This window comes from Molothrus ater, chromosome 15 (assembly GCF_012460135.2).
Source record: "Molothrus ater isolate BHLD 08-10-18 breed brown headed cowbird chromosome 15, BPBGC_Mater_1.1, whole genome shotgun sequence".
In the NCBI taxonomy this organism is placed as follows: domain Eukaryota; kingdom Metazoa; phylum Chordata; class Aves; order Passeriformes; family Icteridae; genus Molothrus; species Molothrus ater.
The window spans coordinates 16,923,510-16,939,860 of record NC_050492.2 but is presented as its reverse complement, the minus strand read 5'-3'; the positions used below and the strand labels follow the sequence as shown (position 1 = coordinate 16,939,860).

The 16,351-nt window shown below is 43.8% G+C and overlaps 1 protein-coding gene across 4 annotated transcripts in view; it reads left to right on the top strand.

Annotated features, from left to right (window-relative positions):
- CSNK1A1 (casein kinase 1 alpha 1) overlaps positions 1-14,573 on the top strand; it is a 32,975-nt gene extending 18,402 nt beyond the window's left edge. For 2 of the 4 annotated variants that reach the window (XM_036391642.2, XM_036391645.2), the window contains 6 exons: positions 1,355-1,494; positions 4,564-4,642; positions 5,622-5,696; positions 7,005-7,111; positions 7,954-8,102; positions 13,050-14,573. In XM_036391642.2, the coding sequence (XP_036247535.1) occupies positions 1,355-1,494; positions 4,564-4,642; positions 5,622-5,696; positions 7,005-7,111; positions 7,954-8,102; positions 13,050-13,057 (558 nt within the window). In that variant the 3' untranslated portion in view covers positions 13,058-14,573. Of the gene's footprint in view, positions 1-1,354; positions 1,495-4,563; positions 4,643-5,621; positions 5,697-7,004; positions 7,112-7,953; positions 8,108-13,049 lie in introns of those variants that run through there. The other 2 variants (XM_036391644.2, XM_036391643.2) reach the window with 2 other exon arrangements.
- The last annotated feature ends 1,778 nt before the right edge of the window (positions 14,574-16,351 follow it).

Below are 16,351 nucleotides of genomic sequence, written 5' to 3'. Positions count from 1 at the left end.
TGTGAGCAGTGGAGTTGATTTATAAACTTGGGTTTATGTCCCTTGCTCCAAGTATTCTGGGCTTTCAGGATGACTTTCACCTGAACAGCAAATGGAGCACTGCAGTGCCTTGTGTTTGCATGTAGATCATGGTAAGACTTCAACCCCAGGTTTTCTGCTCTGACACCAGTAGTTTAAGAGGATTTTAGCTTTGCTTTTTCCTGTCTAGGCTACTGTAGTTGGTAAATCTTCTTGAATCAGAATTCTGAGCCATAGCTATTCTGCAATTCAGAAGCTTTCAGTATCTTGGATACTTCAAACAGAACTTCCTAGTTCACAGCACTTCCAGTGTGCCAGTGACCCCCCCATTTCAGCCTTGGATGTATTTTAGTCTCCAGTTTGCTTTTAAAGATGTATCTTCGGTTCTGGAATCAGCTTTAAGGTGATACAGAGTTGGTTTTTACTGAGACTTTATCAAACTTTAAATGTCTTCTTTCCATCACGTTCTGCCCCCACCCAAGTTACTTTTGCAGCACTGATCAGTCTGTAGGGATTGTAGTCCTTGATCCTGTAGCATTAATCCAGTGTTGGAATCAGGATTTGTAGCTTGAAGTCTGAAAGGTTCTTTATGTGCTTCTTTCTGCCTCAGCTTTTTTTGCCTAGTCCTGAAATCTTGCCCAAGAAAGTACAGCCTGGATGACCCTTTGTAGGTGGGCTGGCTGGCAGCACGCTGATTGCCACACACTAATTACCACACACTCAGGTTGCTAAATACCAAATCATTGGGCAAGCTTGGTTATTAGAAACCCAAATTGGATCCATTCCTTGGCTCCAGCTTCCTGGCTGTGCTAAAACCAGTGAGTTTGTCCTGCTGCTGTGGCAGTGTTCTGGGAGCCTTACAATGAGCCAAGAACAAGCTGTCTTGTTTGCTGGGGAAGATTTTGGCCTTGTGCTCTGCAGAATGGCCACTGTTCTTTGGGACAGGAGGTTGCAGGATGTGCCTTGTGCATTGAGCTGCCCTGAGCTCCATGTGTGTGCCCTTTGTGCCAGTGGGGTCTGGGATGTGCTTTCACACATCTTCCTCCCTCAGGAGACTACAGTAGTGATAGGAACTAGTGGCAGAACTGAGCTCCAGAGGCTGAGTAGCACCATCTAATCCATTGCAGGGGATTGAGAAAAGGCTTGAACTAATTCACCATCGAGTTTTTAACTGACTACTTTAAGCTGGTTGCGCCTCCGCACTGTTACTTTGCTTCTTTTAACTGTAGGCTGTTACATTGTCTGGGTGTCTTAAAACATAGCTAATGCCTACTGAAAGAAGTTGGGAATTTGGGGTTTTGGATAGGAATCTAACCTATTTTCATTTCTCTTCAAGTTATTCCTTATTGACTTTGGTTTGGCCAAAAAGTACCGGGACAACAGGACAAGGCAACACATACCATACAGAGAAGACAAAAATCTCACTGGCACAGCTCGATATGCCAGCATCAATGCACACCTTGGCATTGAGCAGAGGTGAGTGCAACCTCTGGAGGGTGCAGGGTGCTCTTTGGAGGCTTCTGAAGAGCCTGAGCTCATTTTGTATGAAAAGTGTATCCATCTCTTTGCAAGTGTTCTTCCTTTTGGCTGCCTGTGCAAGGGTGGGGGGAAAATCCAAGCACCTGATTTGCTTCTTAAAGAGACCCGTGTGTCTTGCAGACATCACGTGGATGTTCTGCATATTATTTTGGCTTTTTAAAGGCTAAGCCATACTTTGATGTGGGTGTGTCAGAGGCCCTTCACACATAAAATGGTGCACTTTGCTGATGTGTTGGTACCTGTTGGCAGCACTGCTGACTGGCTTGAGAGGCCTTTCTGTAAGCACAAAGGCTGTTCTAAAGCTGGTGTCTGGCCTGTTTTCCCACTCTCTTCAACTTACTAAACCATTATTTCTCCTTTTGCCTGCAAGCAAGACTTAAATACCTTCAGTCACACTGTATTTTAGTTTTATGTCTGTAGGTATGTACACATGTGTGTGGATATATTTATTAGAGCTTTGCTTAATCAACAACCACATATTTTTATCTTCTGGATCAAAGGCATTTTGTTCCTACAGAATCCCAGCATTTTCTAGTGGAGAGAGCACTTCAAGTTGTTTGGAAGTGTTAGGTATTTATGGGATATCAAGGGATGCCTCTCTCCCTTACCTCTGTGCCTAAAAATTGTACTGGATAACTGAAGAGTGTGGCTTTACCTTTCTTGGATAGTTAAAGCTTCCAGGAATGTCTGTGCCTCTGACCTTTGGCTAACCAAGATGAGAATGACAGAATTTCTCGTGGTCAGCTTCAACAGAACATGTAACCCCCAAATGGTGCTTTAAAATGCTCCATGTTTCCTTTTTTACTTTAATTTCCCTAAGGTTCCTTCAGGGTATTTTATTGTTTGTCAGTGCCATTATTTAAGCCAGCTTGTCATGTGGCTCAGGAAGATAATGACAGGTGTCACTTCTGAAATAAATGCATTTCACAGATCCCAAGCAGTTCTGGTAAGGGAATATCTGTGCTTGCACCTGAGAGTAAAGGAGAGATCTGCAAAGTATGTTGCTTTAGAATTTAGTTGGGCACCAAAAATTGAGTTTAGTTGAATTTTACACCATATCTGCTGGTAATGGGAATTGTGTTATAATTAGAAATGTAGGTTGGTGCTTGCTAAAAGCTGCTAAACTGTCTAGGTCAAGCCAGCAGTGAGGCAAAGAAGTAATGCATTCCTGTATTCAAGAGAAACCAGTTCTGGAGCTTATGGCAGAATATTTCAACCTCTAGTCCTGTACTTTTAACTGTTACAGAACATGTTTTCCTACAGGTAATGACAGCGGTGCTCAAGGAGCTGTTTGCAGTGGTATTTATTTTAATATTGGAGAGGATTGTCCTGTTTTCCAAATCCTGAAAATTATTTTTATCAATATATTGTAATAATGTACCCACTGCAGATTCACAGAACGAAATGTTTCCTACTACAAGATCATTGCATTAAACACTAAAACAATGAGCTGGGTGGGGGGTGGATACTCTTAATCCCTTTATTGCTTCTGAATTTACCACTGCCTTCTCAGAAAATTTTATGTCCCTGTACAGGTTCACTGAATGCTGTTGGTGATTAAAATCTGCAGTTCTAATGGAATTAGCAGGTTTTGCAGGCTGGAATTTGTGGGCTCAGTATCATTTTTCAGCCCTTTGTCTGTGGTTTCATGTTGCAGCTGAGATGATCTGAGGGGAGGGAACCAATCCCCTCTTCCCTGGGCACAGCAGAGCTTTTCTGGCCTTGTGCTCAAAGCTTTCTGGAGCCAAGCTGATTTTCCCCTGGGATTGCTTTTCCTTTGTTCCCCAAGGGTCACAGAGCTGGCCCACGAGTGAGGGGTGCCAGGCTGTTCTGGTTCTATTGGCTGGGCTAGAACACAAAACATCACCAGCTTCTTTCTTCTCCTACCAAGTTAGATCAGGTTAGAGGCTGTTCCCACTTCCCCTCATCTTTTTTTTTGTGTAATCCTGTTTGCAATACCACTGTCAGCCTTTTGATCCTTGTAGAGTCTGTCCTGCCACCCTTTAAATCCTTCTCTGGGTGAGAGAGCAGCAGCAAAACCCACCAGGTTTTCCCCATAAGGGAGCAGGGAGGAGAAAAAGAAGTTATTTTTCTGCCTCATATTAAATAGATGTCAGCTGCAGAGGGGCAGTCAGGGGAAAAATCTGATTTTACCACAGCTGGGAAGAGGCAACTTTGCCAAGAGGAGAAAAAAATCCTGGAGTGTGTTTTCCACTCCAATGAACTGTGCTGCTCTTGGTGCTCAGGAAAGCTGTGAGCAAAGTACAGTGGAGTTCATGTGGCCAGAGTGGGGATGTGGAACACGTGCAGGGCAGAAAGCATTTGAAGCCAATCCATGAGAGTTTGTGCAAGTTCTCAGCTGGATCACTTTGGAGTTCTCCAGCTGCCTTGGAACACACCTTGGGGGGAAGAAGGCAGAGGCACCTCTGGGATTGATTCATGCACCTCCATAAATATTGCTGCCTTTTAAAATCAGAGACAGCTCAGGGGGTTTGACAGAAGGCAAGGAAGAAAGGAGCAATGCCCCTTAGGGACCAGGTGGTCAGGATTGATCCCAGGCTGAGCCAGGGTTCAGGGAAAAATGTGACTGACAAGATGTTACAGCCTTATTGACCTCATTAACCTCATTCTCTCTTACAAAGCATTCCATGGTTCCTACAGGAAAATTTTCAGTTTCTACCCAAGCTACTTAAGAAGGCAGGAAAGACATTTCATGGTTGGTTTTTTTGTTGGTTTTTTTTTTTTTTTTTTTTTGGTTTTGGTTTTTTTTTTCATTTTCCAAAGATTTTGTTTCTCAAATCAGTGTAACTGCAGGTGGAAGCTTAGAACACACAATACCTACAGAATATTCCTTGCTTTAAAAACAAATAGGATCTCTTCCTATCTTGGGCTTTTCTTAGGGTTTATTCCAGAATTATTTTTTAATTTAAAATTTTGAATGCTAGCACTATGGAATAAAGTAAGAAATGGCAGAGTTTGTAATTCCTTGTGTTTTTCCTCCTGCAGTCGTCGGGATGACATGGAGTCTCTAGGCTATGTATTGATGTACTTTAACAGAACCAGTCTGCCTTGGCAAGGATTAAAGGTAGGTTAGGATGCCTTTTTTTCCCTCCCCCACCCTTTTAATATTTTTTTTCACGTTTGGGTAGCATGCTTCTGCCTGCCAGGTGGGTTTATATAATGTTTAGCCTCAGTTGTACAAAGCAGCTTTTCCCAAAGCTTGATATTTATAGACTGTGGATTCCGCCTCTTACGCAGCAGGCAAAATGTGCATTGTTGGACTGGCTTAAAATTTATGCTAAACAATAGCTGATATCATCTTTGCCAGTTATTGTCCTGTTGCAGGCTGAGGCCCCTTTGGGAAATAAAAAATAACATTGTTAGTGGCTTTTTGAATTGCTGGAGAGAGCATGGAAATAATCTCTTGCCTGGCAAGTTCAGCCTCAGTGGTGTCTTCAGTCCAGGTTATGGCACAACTGAATAATTATTAACTGCAGCAGGCTTGTTCAGGATTTCCATGTATGGGAGCCAGCTACAGACATTAGCAGACATTTCTTATTTCACTTATTTAGACTCCAGTGATTGGTTTTCATGTTTTAATTGTTTTTCTTTCTTCGTGTGAGAGTTGTGTAATTCCAATGGTGTTGCAGCTGCACAGTTTCTAAAAAGGCAGCAGCTTGTGGGCCACTGGAACTCCTCAGCTGCAAATGAATGTAAAGGGTGCAGGCAGCCCTGAATGGGGCACTGAGTGGGAATTAATACAACTTTGGCAAATGTAGCTGCAAGTCTGCTGTGGTTAATGGACAAAAGCAGCAGCATGAACTACACGAGCTGTGCCATGTGATGGAAGCATTAGACTGCGACAAATGGTATTAAACTGTGGCCAAATCTTAATACCAGATTGACCTTCATTCTCTTTGCAATAAGTGTGTGGGACTTGGAGATTTCACATAAAATACTTATGGTTGACCAAAGGATTTTTGTCATTTTTTTTTTTTTGCTGCTGTCCTTGTTAATCCAGTGTTGCACAATATCTCTTATATTGTGACCTACATGTTCCACAGGCTGCAACAAAGAAGCAAAAGTATGAAAAGATTAGTGAAAAGAAAATGTCCACTCCTGTTGAGGTTTTGTGTAAGGTAAGAGTTTCCAAATGATGTCATACTGTGAAATGGAAATTCTTTTCTTGTTTGGTTTGTTGTTTGTTGGTTTTTTTCCCCCCTAAACTTGAGCCAATATATTAAATAGCCTCACATGGCATTTGCTGCTGAATAATTCTGCTTTGGCAGGCAGTGGGTGCCTTGTGTTTGGCCACCCAGCAAGACTGGGAATGTGTACAGGGCAGCATTTGCTGCCGCTCCTTGGCAAAGTTCATGCCACCATCATTCAGGTCTGGCTGACTGTTGGCTGTGCAAGCTCTCAGCTCTCTTAGGTGAGGCTTGTTCAGTTCTTCAAGGTTTACAGTGCAGGTTTGACATCAGAAGTAAATAAGTAACCAAGGTGGAGCTGTCTGGCTCGCCCACATCCACTTTGTGCCTCTCCAGGAGGGTTCATATTGTCTGCCCTTACTCAAGGAGTGCCTGTAGTGGAATTGGATGCAAGTGATCTTTGTTTTCCCAGGGTTTTCCTTTGAGTCTTAAGATTCCTCTTGCACTGTGGCATCTGAGTGCTTCTTAACAAAGATCCTTGAGAGCACAGCAGGGCCTGTGCCCCTCAGACAGCAGCACCAAGGATTGCACTTTCTAGTCCTGCACATCTCCATCACCAGAGTCTGACAGCATCTCCCAGGCCACTGAACTGGTCATGGAATGGTTTGAGTTGGAAAGGACCTTAAAAATCACCCATTTCCAACCCCCTGCTGGGGACAGGGACGCCCTCCAGGTGTCCCTAGTCCAACTAGTCCAGGTAGCTCCATCCAGTGTGGCCTTGAACTTCCAGGGATGTTACACCCTGTGTTTTTTTACAGTACTGTTCTGAGTGCTATTACCTATTACAGGCAGGCTTTAATACAGCATTCAACGTTTAAAAATGTAAAGCAGAAAATCTTTGAAAGAGGTTTTCATAATTTAAGTTTTCACACTTAATGCTTGTCAACTGACCTTGTCTCTACAATGGAAACAAGAGTGAATCTCTTACCAGATAATTATCATTATTTTAGAGAGTTAATAAGAACAAGGTTTAATTAGGATGAACAGTGTGCTTTATAAATAAGTTAAATGTTGAAGGTTCTGATTACAAACCACCCATGAGGTAACAGTTGTGGGGAAGGAATGTGTACCTGAGCAAATCCACATACAGAACACATTAACAACCAGGGGCAAAGTGGAATTAATTCATGCATCTCCAACCAGTTTGCCTCTGCTGTTAGAGACAGATGTACATCTTGTTGCCTTTGGTAGGAGGTTTTTGCTGTGAGCCATGGCTTGATTAACACTGTTGATTTCCAGGGGTTCCCTGCAGAATTTGCCATGTACCTGAACTACTGTCGTGGCCTGCGCTTTGAAGAGGCACCAGATTACATGTACCTGAGGCAATTATTCCGTATTCTTTTCAGGTCAGTCTCCAAGTGGAAAAGTACAGAAACTTCTCAGGGATCCAGTTGGGAACTGCTCTGTGGGACTGGCACTGCAGAGAGCAGCTCCTGTGTGTGTGGTGTAGGGAGTTCTTCTGGGACTCCCTTTCATTTCAGAGCTTCAAAAGCTGTTTAAAGGACCTGAAAATTATTGTTCAATGTTAAACATAAAGGGAAAAGATTCTCTTGTTTTTGCATTGTGTGATGTGACCACAGGGTTGAGCCCATGCTTCAGGTTCTGTTGCAAGTACCATAAGAAATTGACCCCTTGGTAGAAGTCTTTGAAGCTTTTTATGTTTGGAAATTGGTGCTGCGCCCAGCAGTGGTACCCAGGAGAGAAATTTCAGTGGAGGAGAATAGTGCTGCTTCATTGAGCTCGTTAGAGCAACTGGAACATAAACTCCACCTTGTGCAGTGAACAGCACCTGTCAAAGCAAGGGCTGGTACTGATCTCTCGAGTCTCCCCCCAGGTGTCTGGAATCCAAAGAATTCCTATTCAGTGATGTACAATACTGCAGTCTTTCCTTGAAATTATATCTATATGTAAAAAAAAAAATAAAGCTCAGAAGCTCAGTGCAGACATGAGTGAGCTGGGCTGCTGCTTCCACAAGTGCAGACCTTTGTGTAAGCAATGAGTAAATGCTGCTGGCTGGCATTTGGGCTTGCTGCAAGAATCCCTTTAAGTTAGTAACACTTAGCGTTTCTATACCATTCATAATCTCTAAAGCAGCTTAGAGAAGGAGCTATCCCCTGGTTGTGGGATTTCAGGCAGGGCTTGGCGTTGGCTCGGATGTGTTACAGCAGAACATTTCCCTCTCTTGCAGGACCTTGAACCACCAGTATGACTACACATTCGACTGGACAATGTTAAAGCAGAAAGCAGCACAGCAGGCAGCCTCTTCCAGTGGGCAGGGGCAGCAGGCCCAAACCCCCACAGGCAAGCAAACTGACAAATCCAAGAGTAACATGAAAGGTTAGTAGCCAAGAACCAAGTGACGTTACAGGAAAAACAAAAATTCCACGAATTTGGACAACGGCGGCAATTCCAAGTGTTAGATCAAGGAGGTGGTTTAAAAACTACATTTGGCTCTTAAATTCAAAAGCAAAACCAAAAGACGTCCTTGGAGAATTTGACTACTAACTTTATACCCAAATGTCCTTGTTATTCATATCATTTCTTCTGGGGATGTTGGGTCATTTTTAACCACTGCATCTTTTGCTCCCGCATTAACCACTTTCCAAAAACAAGAAACTGACTTGGTGTTGGGAATGTGACATTTTTATTTCTTTTGATTTATATATATACATATATATATGTCCTTATATATGTATAAATATATAATGCAATCCAAAATCCTAGACCTAACACTTTTTAAGGGATGATTCTCATTGACTAGGCAAGGATCTAGAGACTTTGGGTTCTGCTCTGTGGCAGTTGGTACAGTGCTGTGGGTTTGCTTCTGTTCTGTATGCCTCAAACACTGGGAACAGAAAATTGTGACTGCTCTGGCTTCCTCCAGTGGGTTTACATTGAGACATTTGGTCCAGAGTTCAAGGAAGGGACCGGTGAGCTCAAAATGCCTTGTCTAAATCCAGCAGTAACCCCAAACTGCTGTGGACTGCCAACTCACAATTTTCTGAAGTATCTGGGTGCTCTGGGGTGGGGCTTCAGGTTTCCTGATGATTTTTTGATGTTTCTACGTTATGGTTTCAAAGGGAAATGTTGTGACATGTTCAGATGTAATTGTGTAATAACTGAAAACTGAATTCTGAAAAGACAAAACAGTTTTTTTCCCACATGGTCTAGAAGCTTTTAAAATACTTTTTTTTCTTTTTTTTTGATGATGCAAATGTGCTGGTGTGAGTCTGGTAAGTTCCTAGGATGAAACTGCCACATCTGTGAGCCAGTCTTGCCATGAAACCAATTCCTGCAGCTGAGCTGTGGATAAAATTGAAACTAATGAGATTGTGTGACTGAGAATAGAGAAGCAAGGTTTAAATTCTGTACTGAGGCCTTACTGCTCTTCAGTACCTCTTGTCTGTCATTTTTTAATGTATAAAATTACATACTTGCTAAGATGACAATCCTGGAAATCAAAGAAATGCAGAAGTGTTTACAATAAACTTAAACATTGTTCTTCACATAGTGTGGGAGCATTCAAACCTTACCAGGTGTCTTTAGTCAAAATAGCTATCAAAACCCCACATTTTGTTCAGAATAAATGAAGTATTAAAACACCTGCTGCTTTTCCCAAGATTGAAGTGGTTCTTGAAAAAAAAATAAAAATTCAGAGATGCCATTAAGTGTCAGATTTTTGGCATAGAGTGGCTGGATCTGACAGGCTGGAAACCAGTTCCTGCAGCTGCAACACCAGTAGCAGCCTGGGTGATGAAGCACCTGGGCTTGGATTGCTTCCTGAAATAAAGAAACTCTGACTGAAGTTCAGAACCCAGCCCAACCTGGGGTGTGGAGGGGTTGACTGTTCCAGCAGGAGAAGAGAATTTGCAGAAATGCACATTGCTCACAACAGCTCATGCTCAAAGTGAGGGCTTTGCAGGAGGTGGTGATCTGTAAGTGGAACCTGCCCTGGAAATCAGGCTGTGAGCTGGTGGAACAGTTTGGCTGACGTGTTCTGAGGTTTAACGTGCTGCTCTCTGCCTCAGACAGTCTCTGCACAAGTGCTGTGTGTGAAGAAAGAAAAGGTCATTAAAGTGATTGTCTGCCTGCACCTTGAGGTGATGCTGCAGTGCCAGAGAGCAGAGCTGAGCTCAGTGCCAGGGATGAGCAGGGAAGCTCTGCCATGGAGCCTCAGACCATTTCTGTTCACTGATTTACATTCCTTATCACACTGTCCTTTGGGAGAGACCCCTTGCTGCAGCTAAGATGAAATTCTTGGGGTTTCAGCACAATTTCATTGGGGTTTTTGGGGAATGACTCTCCCCTCCCCATCACCAAAAAAAGCATGTGACCTTTGGGTAATGTCAGCAGAGCATTAAAGCAGTGCTTGGCAAACATCTGAAGACTTCAGAGGCTTCATCTCCTCAGCAAAGTAGAGATTTCCAGAGTCCTAAAATCCTACATGTCCTTTTGTGGGGAATTCTGCCTGTTAATGAAGATTTTTTTGAACCCAGCTAAGCTGAAGGAGGGGGCAGCGTGGCTTGGATGCTCTGTCACATTGGAGAGGATGAAATGTCTGGTTATTTTTTTCTGGAGTTCATTAGATTCTTTTGTAGTTGCTGTAGCAAAGCCTGTGTGGAAGTTGCTTAAAAGGCTTCCTGGTATCAAATGTTACCCCTCTGGTAACCCTGTCCATTGAACAGGAGTCCTGCAAATAGCAATGTACAGGTGCAGTTATTTGTAAAGTGCTGTTGGAGATGTGCATCTGAGCAGGGTGGGCCAGGGAAGGACAGACTCAGATTGTGTGGCCAGTATGCTCATTTACAGATATTCCTGATTTCCTTAACTCAGATCCATGTTAAATCATCAGTGAATCCTAGAGTTTATCCAGGCTAAATACTCTGCTTGGTTCCAGAATAACCTGTTCTGTCCATGGCCTTTTTTCTCTTCATTTTTTTTTCCCCTGCCCCTCTCTGGAACTGTGTGCAGTGTCTTTTGTAACAGCCAGATCAGCTGGTTTGGAACTTGGAGAGGTGAACTGTTCCAGCAGACAGGGCTCTGCTGACTCGGGGAACTTGGGCTGCCTCTCTTTTGCCAGAGCAGCAGTTGTTCAGGTGTGATTTGTAACTGTGCTTACCCTCAGCTTCCCTCAGTCATAAAAGTGACTCAGGCAGTCAATCTACAGGATTAAAGTCTACCAGGTCCATTTGGGAGAGGTGTTTCTAACTCCTGGCAGTGGAGATTCTGCCAGGCTGTCAGCAGGTCCATTAATATTTGCTGGATGCCTGTGGTGGTGGCAGGATTGCTCAGAACAGACTGAGACTTCTCTGCTTGAGAATTGGAATTACTGACACCTGAATCCATCTCACTTGCTTGTCTGGAGAAATGGAGAATACACAAAGTCTGAGCATTTCACACTGAGGAGGTTCTTAGGGAATTACACTGCAGTTGCTGCTCCCCTGTCAATCACACCTTCAGCCATGGTAATAATAAAGCAATTTGAGGATCCCTCGGGTAGCACAGAGATTTTCAGAGGTTTGGGTAACACCTCAGAGGGACGAGGAGTGATGATTTGGCCCTGTATGGAGTGAAGATCTGTGGAAGTGATGCCACCATGAGCTCTCCAGCATGTTCCTCATGCCAGCAGTGCTCTGTGTGCTCTGAGTATCTGCATCTCACCTGACAGCTGTGGTTGGGCTCTGTCTTTACAGGACTTTGAAGGGACATGTTGAGTTGATTCCAGCCCCCCGTTGCTCTCTGTAGCTGGACATTCTCCTGCCCATATTACCTTGGGTTTGAGGAGTTCTAATAGCAGCAGATCATTTGGTAGGATGTCCTTTGTCCTCAGGTCCAGGCTCCCATTTCTTGTGAAATATTCAGACTTCTGAAGCAATGAGTTGATCTATTTCTTTCCACACTCTCCTTTGTTGACTTTGTTTTGGCTGCTTTGATGGAGAAAGTGGTTCAAAAGATGAATCAGTGTTCTCTGCTGAACACACTAAATGGAAAAACAGCATAATTTTTGGTTGTGTGCATCAAGTAAGGATTAGGGAACTCAGGAGTCCCTGGGCTTTCTGTGGGAACTTGCACTCAAGTGGGAATGGCTGTCTTGATTCTGGTGCAGGTTTGTTTGTTGTTTTTTTTTTTTTTTAATATGACCAGTGCTGGATAAAGAGAATTGTTCCTCAATGCATTAACACTGGGTTTGAAACAAGTTGTTGAACCTCTTTGAAATGACCTGTAGCCAGCTCTGGAAGAGTTAAAGCCATTTTCTGGGTGCTCTCCAGATACATTTTGGACGGAATGTCAGACTAGTAAGACTTGTTTGCACTTGCTTCTCTCTGGATGACAGCACAAGCTATAGCTGAGGTCAGCTCTGTCTGTATTTCACTGAGAAGAGATTTCTGTTGCAAAAACTCGGAGCTGTTGCTGTGATGAACTCACCCATGGGCAGAACCATCCTGTCTGGAGAGCACCCAGAAGGGAAACTGGCTTGGCAAGGCCATCTTTGGTTGAGGCTGAGGAGCACAGCCCTGCCACCTGAGTCACCAGAGAGGAGCACGGAGGGAGGACTGGCCTAGCCTGCAGTACCTGGTTCTTGGAGATCCGTGTGTGTGTTCCTGTACCCTCCCCATGCCCCAGTGCCGTTTGGAATTCCGAACATGAGAAGAATTGCTGTGTGTGCAGCACCTCCCCTGCCGTGTGAGTCAGCCCCTGTCCTTGCCAAGGCTGAGGTGTGCTGCTTGCCCAGTGGCTGTCCCAGGTGCTGCCTTGCTGTGGGTGCCTTTGTGGTGCCAGCAGCTGCTGTAAGGGGGGTGGGTGATCCCAGGCTGGCCGTGTGACACTGCCTGTGCCGCTGCCGTACTGCGGCTCTGGAGAGCTCCTGCAGTCAGGTGACAGCTTGACATTCAGGGATATAAACATGAGCCACTGCAGACGAGGAGAAAACAATCCTATGAAATTACATCCTGTTTCCTAGTGGCAATAACACAGCTTGTTTTCAAACTGCTGGGCTGAATTCCTGCTGGAGGAATGTGGCATCCAGCTGGTGCATTCAGCCTGTGTCCCAGTGCAGCAGGAGGTGAGAGCCAGAGCTGTGTGAGCTCCAGAGCTGTGTGAGCTCCAGAGCTGTGGCAAATGCCGGTTACCTTTGGAAATGGACCCCGGGAACTCTGCAATTCCCAGATGGAGCAGCATTTTCCCCTTTGAATGACCATAACTGCTGTTTAATTTCCCTCCTGTGAATGCTGTTGCTCGTTTCCATCCCGTATCAGTAAGTTTGCCCTTGTGTTTATCTTGCAGGTTTCTGAGCATGACGAGGATGGGACAAAGCAGAGCAGATCGGAGCAGGACTTGTCACTCCCCAAATCCTAGAAATTTTAGTTGATACACTTGCCAGTGGCTGTGGGCAACCATTTCCTTGGTGTAAAGAACTTAATATCAGTATAAACTGGCTCTGGGCAGTGTCAGTGATGCTGCACTTTGAGTTGTAGCAGCTGTAATTGTGAATATTACTGAGATAGTGAAACATGGTGTCCAGTTTTCTATTGCATTTTTTTCAAGTGGAAAAGTTAACTAATGGTTGACACACAAGTGGAGAAAATTGTGCATATGCCAATTTTTGTTACCTTTTTACTTTGAACTACACTGCTTATGAGATCTCATTGTTTTGGAAGAATGGCATGAACAGTCTTCGGCAACAGTTGTGATAATTGTAAATGCTCACAATTGTGCACTCTTTTCTGGTTATTCCTCCCTGGGTTTTGAAAGTTGTACACTTAAAACATTCTTAAAGTTGTTGGCTTCTATGTGCAACATACCAAGCCAGCTGACATGGTAGTAACCAAAGATTCCAGTTTTTAAGCATATGAAAGACTCTGCCTGCTTACCTGTGCTAGAAATAACAGCATCTAAAGTGAAGACTTAAGAGAAACTTAGCGACTACTAGATAATCTTTAGGACTCTGCATTAACTCTATAATGTTCTTGGTATAAAAGGAAAAACAGCATATTTGTCACGAAATTTAGTTAACATCTTACAACTGAACCTGTATGTAAGTTGCTTAGATAAATGTAATCACTGTAAACATCTATATGATCTGGGATTTTGTTTTTATTTTGAAGCGGGAGCTTTTTTGTTTACAAGTTCATTAAAAACTAAAAACTGTTTCTGTAAGGAAATGAGATTTTTTTTAATTTGCCTTGTTAATTCAGTTTAAGAAATTTACATTACCCTGTTTTTAAACCAAGTTTAAGGCCATTTGTTAAGCAAAAGAAGTCATATTTCTTTCTAAATCATTTTAGATTTAGTGTTGTAACTCTTCCTCATTTTGTTTTTAAATAAATTTTGTATTTTTTCCTTGAGGGGGAAGGGGCAGTCTTGCATTTTTATAACCTGTTGTTTGAGACCAGCCCTCCATAATAAGATTGGAATTTTTTAAAATGAAATGGCATCTTTTGCAGACCCAGGATTGGCAGCCTCCGAGCATTGCCATGTCCTGCCTCGGCTGGACTGACTTGTGATTGCTGCTTTGGAGAAAAAAATTGGAATGGTTTGAAAAAATTGGGATGGTTTGAAACCAAGGCATTTTCTTTCAAGTTCTTGTGAAGTGGATATGACCAGATTTCCTCTTGTTCTTGGGGGCAGCCTCGCACCATGCAGAGTTCACGTTGGTTACTGCCCCAGGCTGTCTTCCTTCTCACTCCTATTCTAGCCCAGCTGAAAGAAAGAAATACTTTTATTGCTGGTAATTCTTTAACAGTGTAATTTATTCCTTTATAGCATGTCAGAATAAATTAAAAAAAAATGTCTGAAAATGCTGCCAGATGCCTATTGTGTAAATGTTGTCTGTATGTTTGCTTTTTAGACAGTTTTCATGCATGGAGCAGAGTTCCTGCTCACAGTTCATCTTTTTTACTGTTGGAAAAGATCTTTCTTTCCTTTTGAAAACTGTTTCTTCAGGATCATAAGACACTGTGCACTCCTGGACTGGTGATGATGTGGATCAAGGCTCCCCTATACTCTGTCCAAGAAGGATCTGCCCTGAGATGTTAAGCTTTGGGTGGAGAACACTGTGTGCTAATAATAACAAATAATAAACGCTGGGATAGATAATCTGGGAGGCAGGGAGGCTGCTGGGCTGCAGAGATAGCAGAGCACACAGCAGGCTCTGCTGCCTGCCAGGTGCAAGAAGAAATGGAGCTCATTCTCCTGGCCACGATGGTTTTCCAAACTCCCGAGTCTTGCCCCATCCAAATAAGGATGGTTTTCAAGCAATGCCTCCTATGAAAACCAGTCTGTTTGTAAGAACTGGTATCTAGAGCACTGTGAGATGTCCTTATCCATGATTTCTGCTGTCTAGGCAACGTGTCTGACAACACACGTTGGCAGCAGGGGAAGAAGCATCAATGAAATGCCTTCTTGGCAGCTGTCCTTGGAGAGGCTGCTCGGAATTGTTGTGGCATCGCTTTTCGTGCTCTGACATGAGATACTTGCTGAAAGGTTGGAGAAAACAATTTGGTTTCAGGAGAATAAATTATTTTCTTTGTCCATTAAATTTGCTCGTGACTTTGAGGGGGGTTTGGAAACAGCTGCTCCTGATGAGCTCTGCAAGGGAGAGTAAATACATTTAGGGTGTCAAAATGCATTGGTTTGTAGCTTGGGGAGCTGCAAGTGCTGTGGAGGAGCCTGGAGCTCTGTCAGCCTTGCAGATGTGTGGGAACAGAATTTGTTTCTGGGCCAAGTGTTTTGCATCAACAGCCTGTGCCAGATGTGCTGGCCAGGCCGTGAGGTGCCCACCTTAAACAGGCGCCCAACACCCTTTTGCTGCGTGCTCTCCTTGGTTTGTAACAAAGACTCCAGCCTGAAGGATTGAAACTCTGGATCCTGACTTCTGCTTGCACCTCTGCAAAGGTTTTGTGTGGAGAGAGATTCACCTGCCAAGCCCACGCTTCTGCAAGCAGCCCCAGGCCCTTGAGGAGGAATCATCATTCGGACAAGAGGCTGTAAAGCTCAAGATCTGCAGCCTCGTGCTCCCTGGAAAGTGCCAGAATTCGGGCAATGACATTAGGCTGTGACAACAGCTCCTTATTCACCTCACTAAGCTGCGCCCAGGGTTCCAAAGCAATTTATTAACCTCCTTAGAAGCACTCTGAGAGGCTTCCTAAGGCCACCTTCTAAAGGATTGCTTAATTGGGAGCACGGAGTGCTCATGTGCAGAGCGCTGCTTCATTATTTTTAACCTATTTAAGCCATTCCTTGTTAGAAGCAGTTGAGAGCCTTTTTCTCTTCTCCTGTAAAGGCTCTGAGGAGAGGCAGCTCTGGCTCCCAGTTGCTGCCAGCGTCACTCCTTGGCTGCTGCTCTGCGTGCTGTTGGTAACAAGTGACAAACACAACCCCTGGCTGTGTTGAAAACACTTGATGTGTCTGCTGGGTCTGGAGCCTGTCCAGCATGTGCCACACTTTTTATTTTTTTTTTTTTTTTTATTTTTCTCCTCCCTGATTTCTATGTCTCTCTGGGGGTTATTGTTCAAGCTCAAGCGTTGTCTCACTGTTGCAGTGTTGTGCCTGTTCTCTCTTGGCTTTTTCAGGTGTTTTTTGTTGGG